This window comes from Sapajus apella, unplaced genomic scaffold (genome assembly GCF_009761245.1).
Source record: "Sapajus apella isolate SASKATOON/1434 unplaced genomic scaffold, GSC_monkey_1.0 scaffold17, whole genome shotgun sequence".
Taxonomy (NCBI): domain Eukaryota; kingdom Metazoa; phylum Chordata; class Mammalia; order Primates; family Cebidae; genus Sapajus; species Sapajus apella.
Genome location: NW_022436957.1, coordinates 31,746,167 through 31,759,069, shown reverse-complemented (window position 1 = coordinate 31,759,069; position 12,903 = coordinate 31,746,167). Strand labels below are relative to the sequence as shown.

General features: G+C 33.7%; 1 protein-coding gene across 1 annotated transcript in view; it reads right to left on the bottom strand.

Moving 5' to 3' along the window:
- CFAP47 (cilia and flagella associated protein 47) overlaps positions 1 to 12,903 on the bottom strand; it is a 443,615-nt gene that overhangs the window by 149,058 nt on the left and 281,654 nt on the right. Inside the window, exons 43-45 of the mRNA XM_032286197.1 lie at positions 7,665 to 7,779; positions 6,653 to 6,879; positions 3,633 to 3,807 (exon numbers count right to left, since the gene is read on the bottom strand). Coding sequence (XP_032142088.1) covers positions 3,633 to 3,807; positions 6,653 to 6,879; positions 7,665 to 7,779 — 517 coding nt within the window. The remainder of the gene's footprint in view (positions 1 to 3,632; positions 3,808 to 6,652; positions 6,880 to 7,664; positions 7,780 to 12,903) is intronic.

The following is a 12,903-nucleotide window of genomic DNA, read 5'->3' as shown; positions in this document are numbered from 1 at the left end:
CCTCAGGTGATCCACCCACTTCTGCCTCCCAAAGTGCTGAGATTACAGGCATGAGCCATCGTGCCTCACCTATTTCATAAGTTTTAAAGATTAATTTAGTTTCATTTTTTCACAATTTTACAACTTTATTTTGAGGCTGAAGAGTAATTTAGCTGTTAATGTATTTAATCTTTGTAAAATGAGAACTACAGTTGATGTTTGAACAACATGTATTGGAACTGTATGGGTGCACTTACTTGCAGATTTTTTTCAACCAAATGCAGATCAAAAATACAGTGTCTATGGGCTGTGAAGCCAGTGTACACCCAAGGCTGAGTTTTGTTACCAGAAAATTCTCTCAGATCCATTGTGGGACTTGAGTATGAGTGGATTTGAGTATGCACGGATGGTTCTGGAACAAATCCCCTGTGCATGCCAAGGGATGACTGTACATATAGCATTAGTTATTGATATAAATATTTTCTACATATATACAATTACATTACATAATAAAAAGGTGTCATGGATGATTTATTGGTATGTCAGTCACCAATTTAACTGCTAATTATTAGTGAATATTTTAAAATTAGGAAAATGAGAATAAGGTGGGAGAAGGGAGAGAAGGATAACAGTGTTCCTACATACACTCTTCTAACATGTTCTGTCACACTAGAAGATCAATATTTAGATCAATATTTTGAATTAATCTTTCTTCTTCTTCCAAGAGAGAAGGAACAGCAGAAGAAATTAGAGCTATGAAAAATACTAGAAACTGAAGTCATAACACTTAGGAATGAGGGTTTGAGCTCCATATTAAGTGATCAGCAAAACCAGCCCAAAGCATTTTGTTTGAATGTTTTGGCAAATATTGCTCATATAGGACTCTCTATATTGAGGAAGTGATTTGGATAATCACTAGTGGATAATAGCAGTTTTCTTTTTTGCTATGCTATTTAAGGCCAATAAAGCTCTGCCTGTCCATAAATTTCAACATCCCAGAAACCATATATAGAGGGGATTGTAAATCAGTATCTACACCCAGGTTCAATTCTGAGTTTTGAGAGGGACGAGGCTGTCACAACTTGTGGGAGGGGCCTTCTAAAAGAGCAATAATGTAAAATTACAAATATAAAAGTAGGTACAGGGACTAGGAAAGGGAGTCCAAAAAGTAAAGAATTATAAAGCTTCTGCTCCTTTGGTATCATAGTTAATCTGTCCCTAAAATCATTAAATGTTTCAGTAAAGACTGATAGACAACATTAATATGAGAGGAAAGAAAGTCATTTTTTAATACCTTAAAACTAGCTTCTTTTGATGAGTTTAGAACTTCAATTGATCATAAATATGGCCCTACTTCTACCCTCTTCTGCAGTTGGGGGAACCCTGGGCTATCCCTGGTTCTCTAGATGAATTCTTGTCATGTGTCTCTTTCTCCATGCCACCAATTAAAAAAAAAGTTTTGTTTCCATATTACCATATTTATTGCCAGGAATTTGCTTATTTATTCTCCTCAAATCAGTTTATACCATAAAAATATGTTTTCTAAACACCTAACTCTAATCTTCTAAGGCACGAATTCTAATAGAATTCCATTTATTAAAGTTACATCGCTTGCATCCCATTCCTTTTCATTACTCAAGTCCACCTCTGAACAGCAGAATGCACAGAGTTTAGGGTATGCTTTTTATTTCATTTGTTACTATCCTGAGTTATAATATCCTTTTTTTGAAAGTTTGCTAATACCCTTCTTCTTAAACTTACTTCATTTAAATGCCTGTTTAAGACAGTGAAAACTGAAACACAGGATGAAAAGATCTCTTTATAAACTCAGCTGCACAGAAAATCAAGTTAGACATAAACTATGATAGGGCAAATACATTTATAAAGTTTTATGTATGATCATTCAAAGTTGTTTGCCATTTTATTTTTTCATATTTTGACAGTAATCATCTGTCCAAAATAGATAATAGTTGATATGAAAGAAAAAATCAGCCTTAGAAAAATACCTGATTGAACAGATTTTTAAATATAAATGACTTCACACTTACTTATAGTTTAAAACTATTTAAATATGACACAGTCTTCATGAGTGTTTAGTAAGGCTATACTTTTGAGTTTTAAGTCAATTCTATGCTGTTTCTCCTTGATTATATATTTTCTCAAAGTGAAATGCTTTAAAATTTGAATTATATAGTGAAGTGTATTCTTAATTTTATTTATAAATACATTCTATATGTGTCTATATATAACACTTATCGAATTGTATTATAAGAGCTACTTATCTATGAGTTCACCAAAAGAAAGAATATGGCAGTTTTTATCATTTTGCCTAGGGAAATTGATGTTCAACATTGTCGATGAATGAATGGCTGAATAAATACATTCACAATTCTCTCTGTGTTTTAAAGCAGATGTAGCTTTATCCAGTTATCTCAAAAGGGATTAAAAAGTTACTAAAACAAGTTATTCATTGAAAATTTTTACAGCACATTGAACAGCTGAAGTTAATAAAGATTTTAAAAAGACAATGACTTATGATGAGGGGTCTCAGACTGATTGCTGGTAAGACAAATATTCCCTCACAGTTGTTTGGCTGGCTCAGGTTATTTTTACTTTTACTTTTTGAATGTGAATGTTTAGACAGGGCATCTACTCTCTAGTTCACCATAGGATCTATCATCCCTACTGCCTTAGATCAGATCTAACTCTTAATTCCTTGTTACTTGCATGGCCACTTAGCATTTGAGTCTTGAGATCTCAGTTCTCCTAGGAAGGGAAAGTAAACAGACTATCTTCTAATTTATAAGTTGTAACCACCATTTCAGGCTTACAAATATTATGCAGCTAACACAAGTCCATACTAGAATAACAAATGAAGATTTAACAAAACCAAAAGCATAAGTGAGAATCCATGATACTGGAATAAGGGAACATTCTAGGAATAGCCTTAGTGAATAAATTACATTCCTACTTTTATCCAGCTGTTTGAAAAGAACTGAAATGAAAAAGAAAGGTAATTTTGAGTAGATAAAGATATTTAGTCACTTGTGTATATCTTATCACTTGTATTTAGTAATGCTAGTGTATCAATATTCACATTAAATTTATATTACATCTTACTGATAATGGCAACAGAATAAAGGGGTACCAGGAGATCAAAATTAAGTATAGTACTCAACTAATAAAAACCCTGATCCAGATCAAAGATAAATTACTCACAAATGACACAGTCTTCTCCTCTGATACCCTCTAGCAATCAACATCTTTCCTATCTTTTAGAGCCAACCTAAGCCACAACTTCAGCACAACTTCTGTAACCAAGTCCACTCTTAACGCAAGAGCTCACCTTCCTCAAACTGCACTTATTGTCTTTATAGGTTACTACTCTTTAACAAATTTGCAAGTCTGCAAATTTCATTACCAATAATTTAGCAACAAAATTCAGCACATAATTTCGATTATCGTGATGTAATATGTTAACTGTAATGCAAAGCATCATTTAATAATTGGTATTTACTTTGCTGAAATTCTTCAGTTATATTATGAACACTTTGTCAGTAAAAGTGTAATCTCTCTTTGCCTCAACTGTGAAGTGAATACATCACCATTCCTGGAACACTATTAGATTTTTCAGTACACACATTACTGATTACCTCTTTCTTTTGCAGGTTTAATTCCTTGAGATTTAGTCAATTTAGGCTGAGGCTCTGGAATCTGAGGAATGTAGACCTTCTCAGGGATGCAAAAGTATTCTGGAAGGCTCACTTCTGTCGTGTATGAAACTGTCTTAGGCTGCTTCAACTTTGAGGTATGAAAGAGCGTAAGAGTCTGTGAACAAACAGTAAAATTAGAAAGTAATTTTCTTAACTTTTACCTCCAAAACACAAAAGACAGCATTATGTATTTAGACTACACTTTTGGGAAAAAATCCACCAAGGATTGAATTTGATCATTTCATTATTTTTATTTAATTGGTGGAAAATAGTACAAACACATTTCAGAGAACCAATGGAGTCCTCTTTTACTGAGAGATGGCCAGTGCCCTCTGTGCTAATGCTTTCAGTGTTGAGGAATTCACTGCCTTTGGAGGAAATCATTCCACTGCTGACTAGTATTTGAGAAAGTGCTTTTCTCCTTGAGTTGAAACATGTACTCCTTCACATCTATCCACTAGATACATCAGATACATTCTTATTACTAGTATAGACTGAGGCCTCCTATTTCACTAATAACAATTTTATAAATTTATAAAAACAACCGGTCCCATCCCTCCACAGATGTTCAAAAGCCCTCTTACCTAGGTTTGTTATTTTTAGTCCCTCAACCATCATTCACACAATGGAGGTTACAACAACTCACCTCCATGTATATGCTCCTCTAGACACAATTCAGTTCAATACTATTTTTCATAAAATGGGACACTTAATATAAGCCCAGATCTCTAACTATAAGTGAAGCAAATTAAAAGGGACTTTTGTTTCTTTAGGGATATTTTCAATTCAACTAAACAACGACAAGGCTCATATCATATATAAAATGTCAAAGGACAGACAAAAACGTGTGAGAAAAGTTCTTAAGATTCTAGGATTTCACAGTCTGACAGGAGAAACAGGTAAACATAAAAGTAAACCTAATAAAAACATAATTGATTAAATGCAATAATAAACACATATGCTGGATTCCAAGGAAACAGCTAAAGGAAGAGTAGAAAGAAACTTCGTATATGTATACACAATGAAAAGGCTATTTGAGGACAAAATAACCCTCTCTCAACAATTTGCAATTTAAATAAAATGTTTTGACAAGAGGTAATAATGAAGAAAATGAATTGAAAAAGAAAATGTGGGGCATTATGACAGGATTAAATTTTGAAATGGCAACTAATTAAAATTTTTTAATGTAATAGTGTACTCAAAAAGTTGAACATGAACATTCTAAACTTTAATGTTCTATATCAGAAATAAGTGGTTTGGTTTGAGTTAAAGAAAACCATCAACTTAGAAGCGCAGTATAGTCAAGAAAGTATGAAAGTCTCAGGCTTTAACATATTTGAGCCAATCAGTATTTCAATATCCAGGTTATTTAAAAAATATCATCACCAATTGTTAGATTAGGTTGCAATTAGGCTGTGTTGATTCTAGCATTCTGACAAATAAGAAAAATAATTTCTACAGTGCCAAACATTTTGAAACATATAAATGAAGATAAATCTTAAACAACAATGTTATAAAAATGTGTATAAATTGCTAAAACGGAACCTCACTAATAGCTTTTTTTTTTTTTTTTTGAGATAGAGTTTCAGTCTTATCACCCAGGCTGGAATGCAATGGTGTGATCTTGACCCACCGCAATCTCTGTCCCCAGGTTCAAGCAATTCTCCTGTCTCAGCCTCCTGAGTAGGTGGGACTACAGGCTCATGCCACCAGGCTTGGCTATTTTTTGTTTGTTTGTTTTTGTATTTTTAGTGGAGACCAGGTTTCACCACATTGGTCAAGCTGGTCTTGAACTCCTGACCTCAGTTAGTCCACCTACCTTGGCCTCCCAAAGTGCTGGGATTACAGGCCTAAGCCACCACTCCTGGCCAGTAATAGCACTTTAACAGAGTCCTGAAGTAACTGAGAGAGGCAGCCCACCAATGTGCAGGGAAAAATAGCAGAGGAAGTTCAAAGGCCATGAGGAAGACAACTGGCATGTTTGAAGAAAAGCAAGTAGGCATGTGCTGAGGGAGTGGCCTTAGAGAATGGACTCCAGCAGTAAAGGTGAGATGAGGGAAGGAAGCAGAACTATGGACTCTCACATGATAGGTCATGTGAGTCATTCGAAAGATATGGGCTTTTATCAAACATTAGCTGGAAAGGCAGTAGAAGAAAATGCACACAGGAGCAACATGAGCAGGCTTGCATTTACAAGAATCACTTTGGCTGCTCTGTGAGAATAGACTGTACCTAATTTCAATCATAAAAATAGGTTGTACCTTATTTTAACCTGAAATGATAAAGGCTACAGTAATAGTTAATAGTAATAGTAGTGAACTATTACTATAGAGTAGTAATAATAACCAGCTCAACACCATGCATAAAGAGTGAACTTACAGTATATATGAAGTAAGCATTTTACATAATATTTCAGTTTTTACAAATTACCAATATCTCCATATAAAAAATAAAAAAATTGAGGCTTGAGAAGGTTTAAATAACCAGCTCACAGTCATATAGCTGGACAGGGTTTGACTGAATTCTCAGCCTGGTAATCTGACACCAGAGATGATTCTAACTGGGTACACAGCAAAATATCCTGGGCAACTTTTAGAACATATACCTACCTACACGCTCCTAATGATTTATATTTAATTGTTTTTGAGTGGGGCTTGGGTATGGGCATTATTTTAAGTTCTCCAGGACACTCTAACGTGCAAACAGAAATGACAAGTACTGTGAATTAAGACTACACTACAATGCCTTAAATTATATAGTAGAATGCTTTGTTTCAGATTCATTATTTAATGAAGTATAAAGGAAATAATAGCAACTGAGCCATCTTTCAGTATTCATTGCTTTTCCTTCTAAAAATGCTATTTAACCAAAATAACATTTTAAATAGTAATAGCTCTGTAGCTCTGTATATTTCTAAAGAGAGATTAATTGAAATGAATCATCTATTTCTCCATTCCCACCTCAATCTTGGTCAGCCCCAGGAGGGCGATGACCACACGGATGCTACTGCTCTCGAGGGTGCCTGTGATCAATCGTCGCTCATACTCAATACTTGACATTTGTCGCTGCGCTGCAAAAGCCAAAGCCTTTTCCTTGGCTTCATTAGTCATCGGCAACTGCAGGTCCACATTCAGGATTTTGTGGAGTTTGCATTTCAAATATAAAACTGGATCTTCCTTATCAGTGCCTGGGGGAAGAAAAAAAATATTAATGAATATGATGAACATTCATGCCCTTGACATTGTTATCCAGGATGGACTTGGGAGGTTTGACATATAAAATTGCAGTTATAGTCTTTATTAAATAGAGTAAAAATACATGCATAGAACATGTCTATTAGTTGTAATTCAGTAATTAAAGAGCAAGTCTTCAGGAATTAAAGATTACTAGTATTCTCCAAGAGATCTAGTCAAATGATTCTTCCATAGAAACGTCATCAACATGCTCAAAAATTCAGTAATCACTGTGTTCCTTCCTATCAGTGATAGGTAGGGGGAGAGTAGGCATAAATGTGAAAGAAAAAGACACCTGTCAAAAACTGGAAAGAACTGCCATTTTCTTTCACTGACAACATTTTAATGCTTAATTCCTTAAAGAACAATAATCAAGAACTAGAGGCCAGGGTAAAATTCCAGGTTATACAACAATATGTAGATATTTTTGAGAGTGTAGTAATTTGCAGATTATTTGAGAATTAGAAAGTTTTGCCAAGCAAATATTTTGTATGCCAAATTCCAATATTTAGCTTAGCTTAAGACTGGAAAAGGATGACTTAAAAAATTACCATTGAAATTTTTTTTAGCTGCTTAAATGGTGCTCTATTTCATGGATGCTGATGCAATAAAGTTAAAAGAGACCTTTCAAAATCTAAACACATAGAACAGAAGCTTGCTATGAAATGCTTAGGTAACTATATGAGGAACAGTCCATTCCTCAACATTATAAATGAAATAAAACACATGTGTACTCTACCTTCTTTTGGAGTACTGCTGTAATCAACTGAACTTGAAGAATCCTTCACTGGAAGGAAGCTAGAAGGCAAAGGGATCAAGCCTTCTCCTTCTGCAACATATATTAATTGTCCAATCTAAAACATAAGACATTATAATGTTAAATTTTAAAATCTCTCATAAAAATATAACTTTTTCTGCTACAAGGGAAATCTGCATATTATAAGAACTACCATGCATTGTGCTTTTATAAGCAACATAGCCTATAAATGGATAAACAAAGGTAAGGCACAAATATAGTTCAACCATAGTTCGGGAGAAACTTTGCCTGCAACCAAAACACAGGGATTGCTTAAGGTTGTCCCAGGATCTCACTGATAGCGATTGATCTTCCCAAATATCCTCGGGCAACTGTTGTCTTAAAATGAACAAACAAGCAAGAACATTTTTCCTTTAGTTTATAACTTATTATTGGAGAAGAGTGACATCAGTTTTGCCAGGCATCCAAGTCTCCAAAAGTCTATTTTTTAAAGTGAAGTTTTCAAAATGAACATGGAAAAGTCTAAATTTTTTTTAGAAAAAATAATTAGACAAGAAGTATAATTACATTATAACTTTTAAAAGCCTATTATAACTAAAGGCTTAAGAAAGAAAAGAATCTTTTATTTGATGAATGAAAGTCCCCTTTAATTATCAGTCCTAGAGAGGCTTTAAAATGTGACAGCAGTTGAGTTTCAAATCCCCTTAAGCTAAATAATTACTTCTTGAGGCCACTTCATGTGTGGCTTCTACGCTAACTGAAGCCAAGTAGCTCTAAAATGACATATGCTAGAAACCCTAACTCATACTCTATAGTTCAAACAATGTATAGCCAATCACTAGCCAATATTATTTCTGTAAATCAGGGAGAATTCCTGTCAAACATCTCTGTATCAGTCATTCTTGTCCCTTTTTGCCTTTAAAAATCTGTTTATAACAAAGGCTAAAGGGATCACTACCCAAGGCAACCTGGAAGAAGTCATTTGCAGCTGTCCTCAACCTTGGCCCAAACAACCTCTCTATATTAATGTTGCCTCAATTTCTTTCTTTAGACAATAGGCTAAAGAAATAAGGCAAAAACAAAAGCAGGAATAATGTAAGGGCAGCAACATGATATAGTGAAAGATCAGTAGAGTTGGTCATGCCTGGTTTTAATTGGCACTGCCATTTATTAACTACTAGGCTACAAGCAAGTTTACTAAACCTCTGAAATCCAGTTTCCTCCTATGTCATATGGGATGATCAATATCTTAATTTTAGAAACCTACAGTTTAAATAAAAAGGAATTAGGAGACAGGGAGTCTCAAGAGACATATGCAATCACAATGGTTGAAACTTATTTAGATCCTGATTCAAACAAAGAATCTTAAAATGAAGTGACAGAAAAAACATACAAATAACTATAAGACAATTGGAGAAATCTGAAAACTGCTTGGACATTTGATATTAAGAAAAATTTTACTGCATTTTTAATAGCAATGATATCTTTGGCAGCATCAAAAAAAACCTTTTTGTTGTATAAACACTTACAGAATTGCTTATGAATAAAATTCTATGATGACTAGGATTTGCTTAATTATAATCATAAAACATCTAGATACATGATATAAACCAAAAATAAAATTCTAAGACCCCAACTAACTAAATAGATCCCTGTCACCAGCCAAAGGCATTCCAAAGTTAACCTGACAAATTTGATCAGGCCATGATGGGAAGTGGGGGAGCCCAAACATGCCTCATTATACCTTCCTCTCCTTGGAATTCAGGCACAGCTGACCAGCATTAACATTACAACAGAGACCCTAAGACCGACAAAACAGACCCTTTCTACAGGAAGGAATTAACACGAAACAGCAGGCCCTGAGATAAATCAAAGTATTTTATCTCAAAATAGATTTCCTTGACATTTTGAAATGACCCTGCAAAGCTGTCACTTATGGGGAAAACCTACATTCTGTAGAGAATCTCCTTCTCCTGTCCAGGTCTTTTGCCTGATCCAGGAGAGAATTAACCAAAGAGTTTGGCATTTTCTTAAGTCTGTTAAGAATAATTTGCTATCTATTCCTTCTGAAGCCTGCTATCTGAAGACTTCATCTGTATAATAAGAATCTTGGTCTAACCAACACTCTCCCTTCCATGTATTCCAGGTCTTCAGATGATACACTCTTTCAACCAACTACCAATCAGAAAATCATTGAATCCTATGACCTGGAAGTTCCCACTTTGTGTTATCCTGCTTTCTGGACAGAACCAATGTATATCTTAGATGTATTGATTGATGCCTTATGTCTCTCTAAAATGTATAAGACCAAGCTGTATCCTGACTACCTAGAGCACATGTTATCAGGATCTCCTGGCACTGTGTCATAAGCTATGGTGACTCTCATTCGTCTCAGAATAAATCTCCCTAAATATTTTAGAGCTTGATTCTTTTTGTCAACAATGATATAAAGGCAAATTGATCATGCAAAAAATACATATTCTAAAATATTACAAATATAGATAACAAATGAAACAGTAGAAATTAAAAATTGATCTATAAATAATATAAGGATGAACAATTTCTCACTGTGAGGTCTATTTTTGATAGCTTTGTTATCCCCCCATTAGGATTTGTTTATAATTCATTTGGTGGTCTACTGCTATATATAACATTCCATAAAATTTTATTAATTAAGATCCATAGTTATCTATAGTTCATGCTGGAAAAAGGAATATGAAAAACTTTAAATGTTTTATCATTTAAGTCTATATACTCTTAGCAATGAAGAGTACATTATACTCAAGTTTCATAGAGCACATTTTCTTAAGCAGCCACGTACTTTACAAGCAAAAATCCAAGCTAGCCATTTGAAATGTGATTTGTGTGTTTGTGTGTTTGTATGTGTTTCAGTACAAATACAACTGAATGATCAACAACTAATGACGTAAATTTTACAGTAATTCAAGTAGGGGAAAAATGCGTCAGTTCAACGAAGTAAGGACTGAAGAAAACAAGATATCTTTTTTACTTTAACATTTTTGCCATCTTTAGATAACTAGGTAATGTAAGTAATTAGATAACTAATTTCCTAAAAATTTGTTGTTTTATCAAAAATAAAATATACGTAAGCAATTAGGCTCAGTGACTGTAGAGTTATTATAATTACCTGTTTGTTTTGATGTACGTCCAAATAAAACCTGAACTAGAGCTTGTCTACCATGTGAAAATGAATACCAACCTTTGGGAGTCAATTTAAAAGGAGCAAATTGCTATTTGCCAGAATATTTTTCTCAAATATAAATTATAAACATCTTCTCAGCCACTGATTAATTAGAATATTATTAACTAGGACTCCACTCAATTTCCATTAAATTCTACATCTTATACACACAGTATATTACCATTTCTCCAAAAATTATTTTGTCTAACTTGTTCAATTTCAATATGTTCTTTTTTTATTAAAAAATCACTTAATATAATAAAAAATAATGCTTATCTTGCCTGTGTCAGATAATCTCTACTGTAATTTAATTATTTGCTTCCACTTTTTCTGGGAATAAAAGTAGACCATGAAAGGCACAGAAATGCAATAAAGAGCTGTTTTAAAGTAGAAAATCCCCTCATATTCCAAATCTAGAAACTTTGACAAGGAAAATGAAATTAGCTGACACATAGCAGACATTTCTCATCATGAGCTGTTCTAATAATCACCTATACAAGTTTTTTTCCTGCTTTTAATTTCATAACATCCATTTGGCATGCTTAACTAGAAATATATTTTCCAGAAAGATGCCAAAGCTCATTGTCAATTATAAGAAACTTTTAGAGAAGATATTTTGTTTTTCTTGTGTATCTAGTTAAATGCAGTCCTCAAATAGCATAGTCACATGCAAATTTGCAAGAAGACCAGCTGTTAGTTACCCAGAAAAGAGGGATACAAATACTGAATTGGCATGAAAGTTTTAATCCCAGCTCTGCCACTAATTAGCTGGGTAACCTTGGACAAGTCTTGGATGCCCTCCAGATACAAATAACCTCAATCTTCAAAAAACAAGTGCATTTACCTAGACACAAAATCTCCATGATTTTTCATAGATATTAAATCATATTTATTCTCTTTATCTTGGGTTTGGATCTTTCCTGTTTTGTGATTCATTTATTTGAGATGGCTGAGCAATATTATATTATTTTGATGGCTAAATAGGCACATGGAAGTTAAGCTGAAATTCTAAAATGTTAAATTCCATATGCTAAGGACAGATCATTAATCATTATAGGTCACTATTTGACTATCAAAATTATAATATTAACCTGATTAGTAAGAATAATCATTGTTTTTCAAAAATTATATTTTTATAGAATAATTTATAATAATTAAGACAGTGAGCTAGGAGCTAGGAAACTCAGTGAGGGTGAGGTTTATGAAGATATTTGTATATCTGCACTAAAAGTTCAATTTTCTTAACAAAATGTTGACACAATATTAATTGCATGCCTTAGAGATTATTCCACAAACATTTTGAGAAGATAAAATATATTTAAATGACATAAAGTATGAATAGCTTGTTTAATAAAAATCAGTGCTATGTTTTAGGACATTATTTCCTCAAAAACCTGGAAGCTGTCCTTAGACTTTAGAAGTCATTGTGGCAAAGAAATCTACAGTCTCTCCTTTAATCTCAACCTTTTTCAGAACCATTTCACTCAAATTTGTCACCAATTTGCTCTGAAAGTGAATGAAAACTTCCTTCAAGTGTGAACATCACTCAAACTGTCATTAAGTTTGATCTTTATAGCAACATAAACTGTGGTCCTTGGAATCCCTTGCTAGAATTGCAGAGGGAATAGCCAAGGACAGTATAGAAAGAAGGTATGCGAAGCAGTGTAACCCAGTACAAAAGTCTCCTAGCCGGTCTCCCTAAATCCAGTTTGTTTCTCCAACCTGTAATCTACTACATGTTTTGGCAATAAAGATGCTTTCTAAAACAGAGACAAAATCAAACCCTGCCTATGCTTCCACTGGATTCCTGCTTTCAAAAATAATTACAATGATTATAAATTATTCAACTTAAAATTCACTGCCCTACCCAATATCAGTCTGGTTTATCCATCTAATCCATTTTCTATCACTTCCAAAAAACCATTCTCAGAATAATTAATTCATGTGTCAATGAGATTTCATACTTAGCTGTTTTGCTGTGTTCTTAGAAACTTAGCACACATCTCTCATGCCCATCCT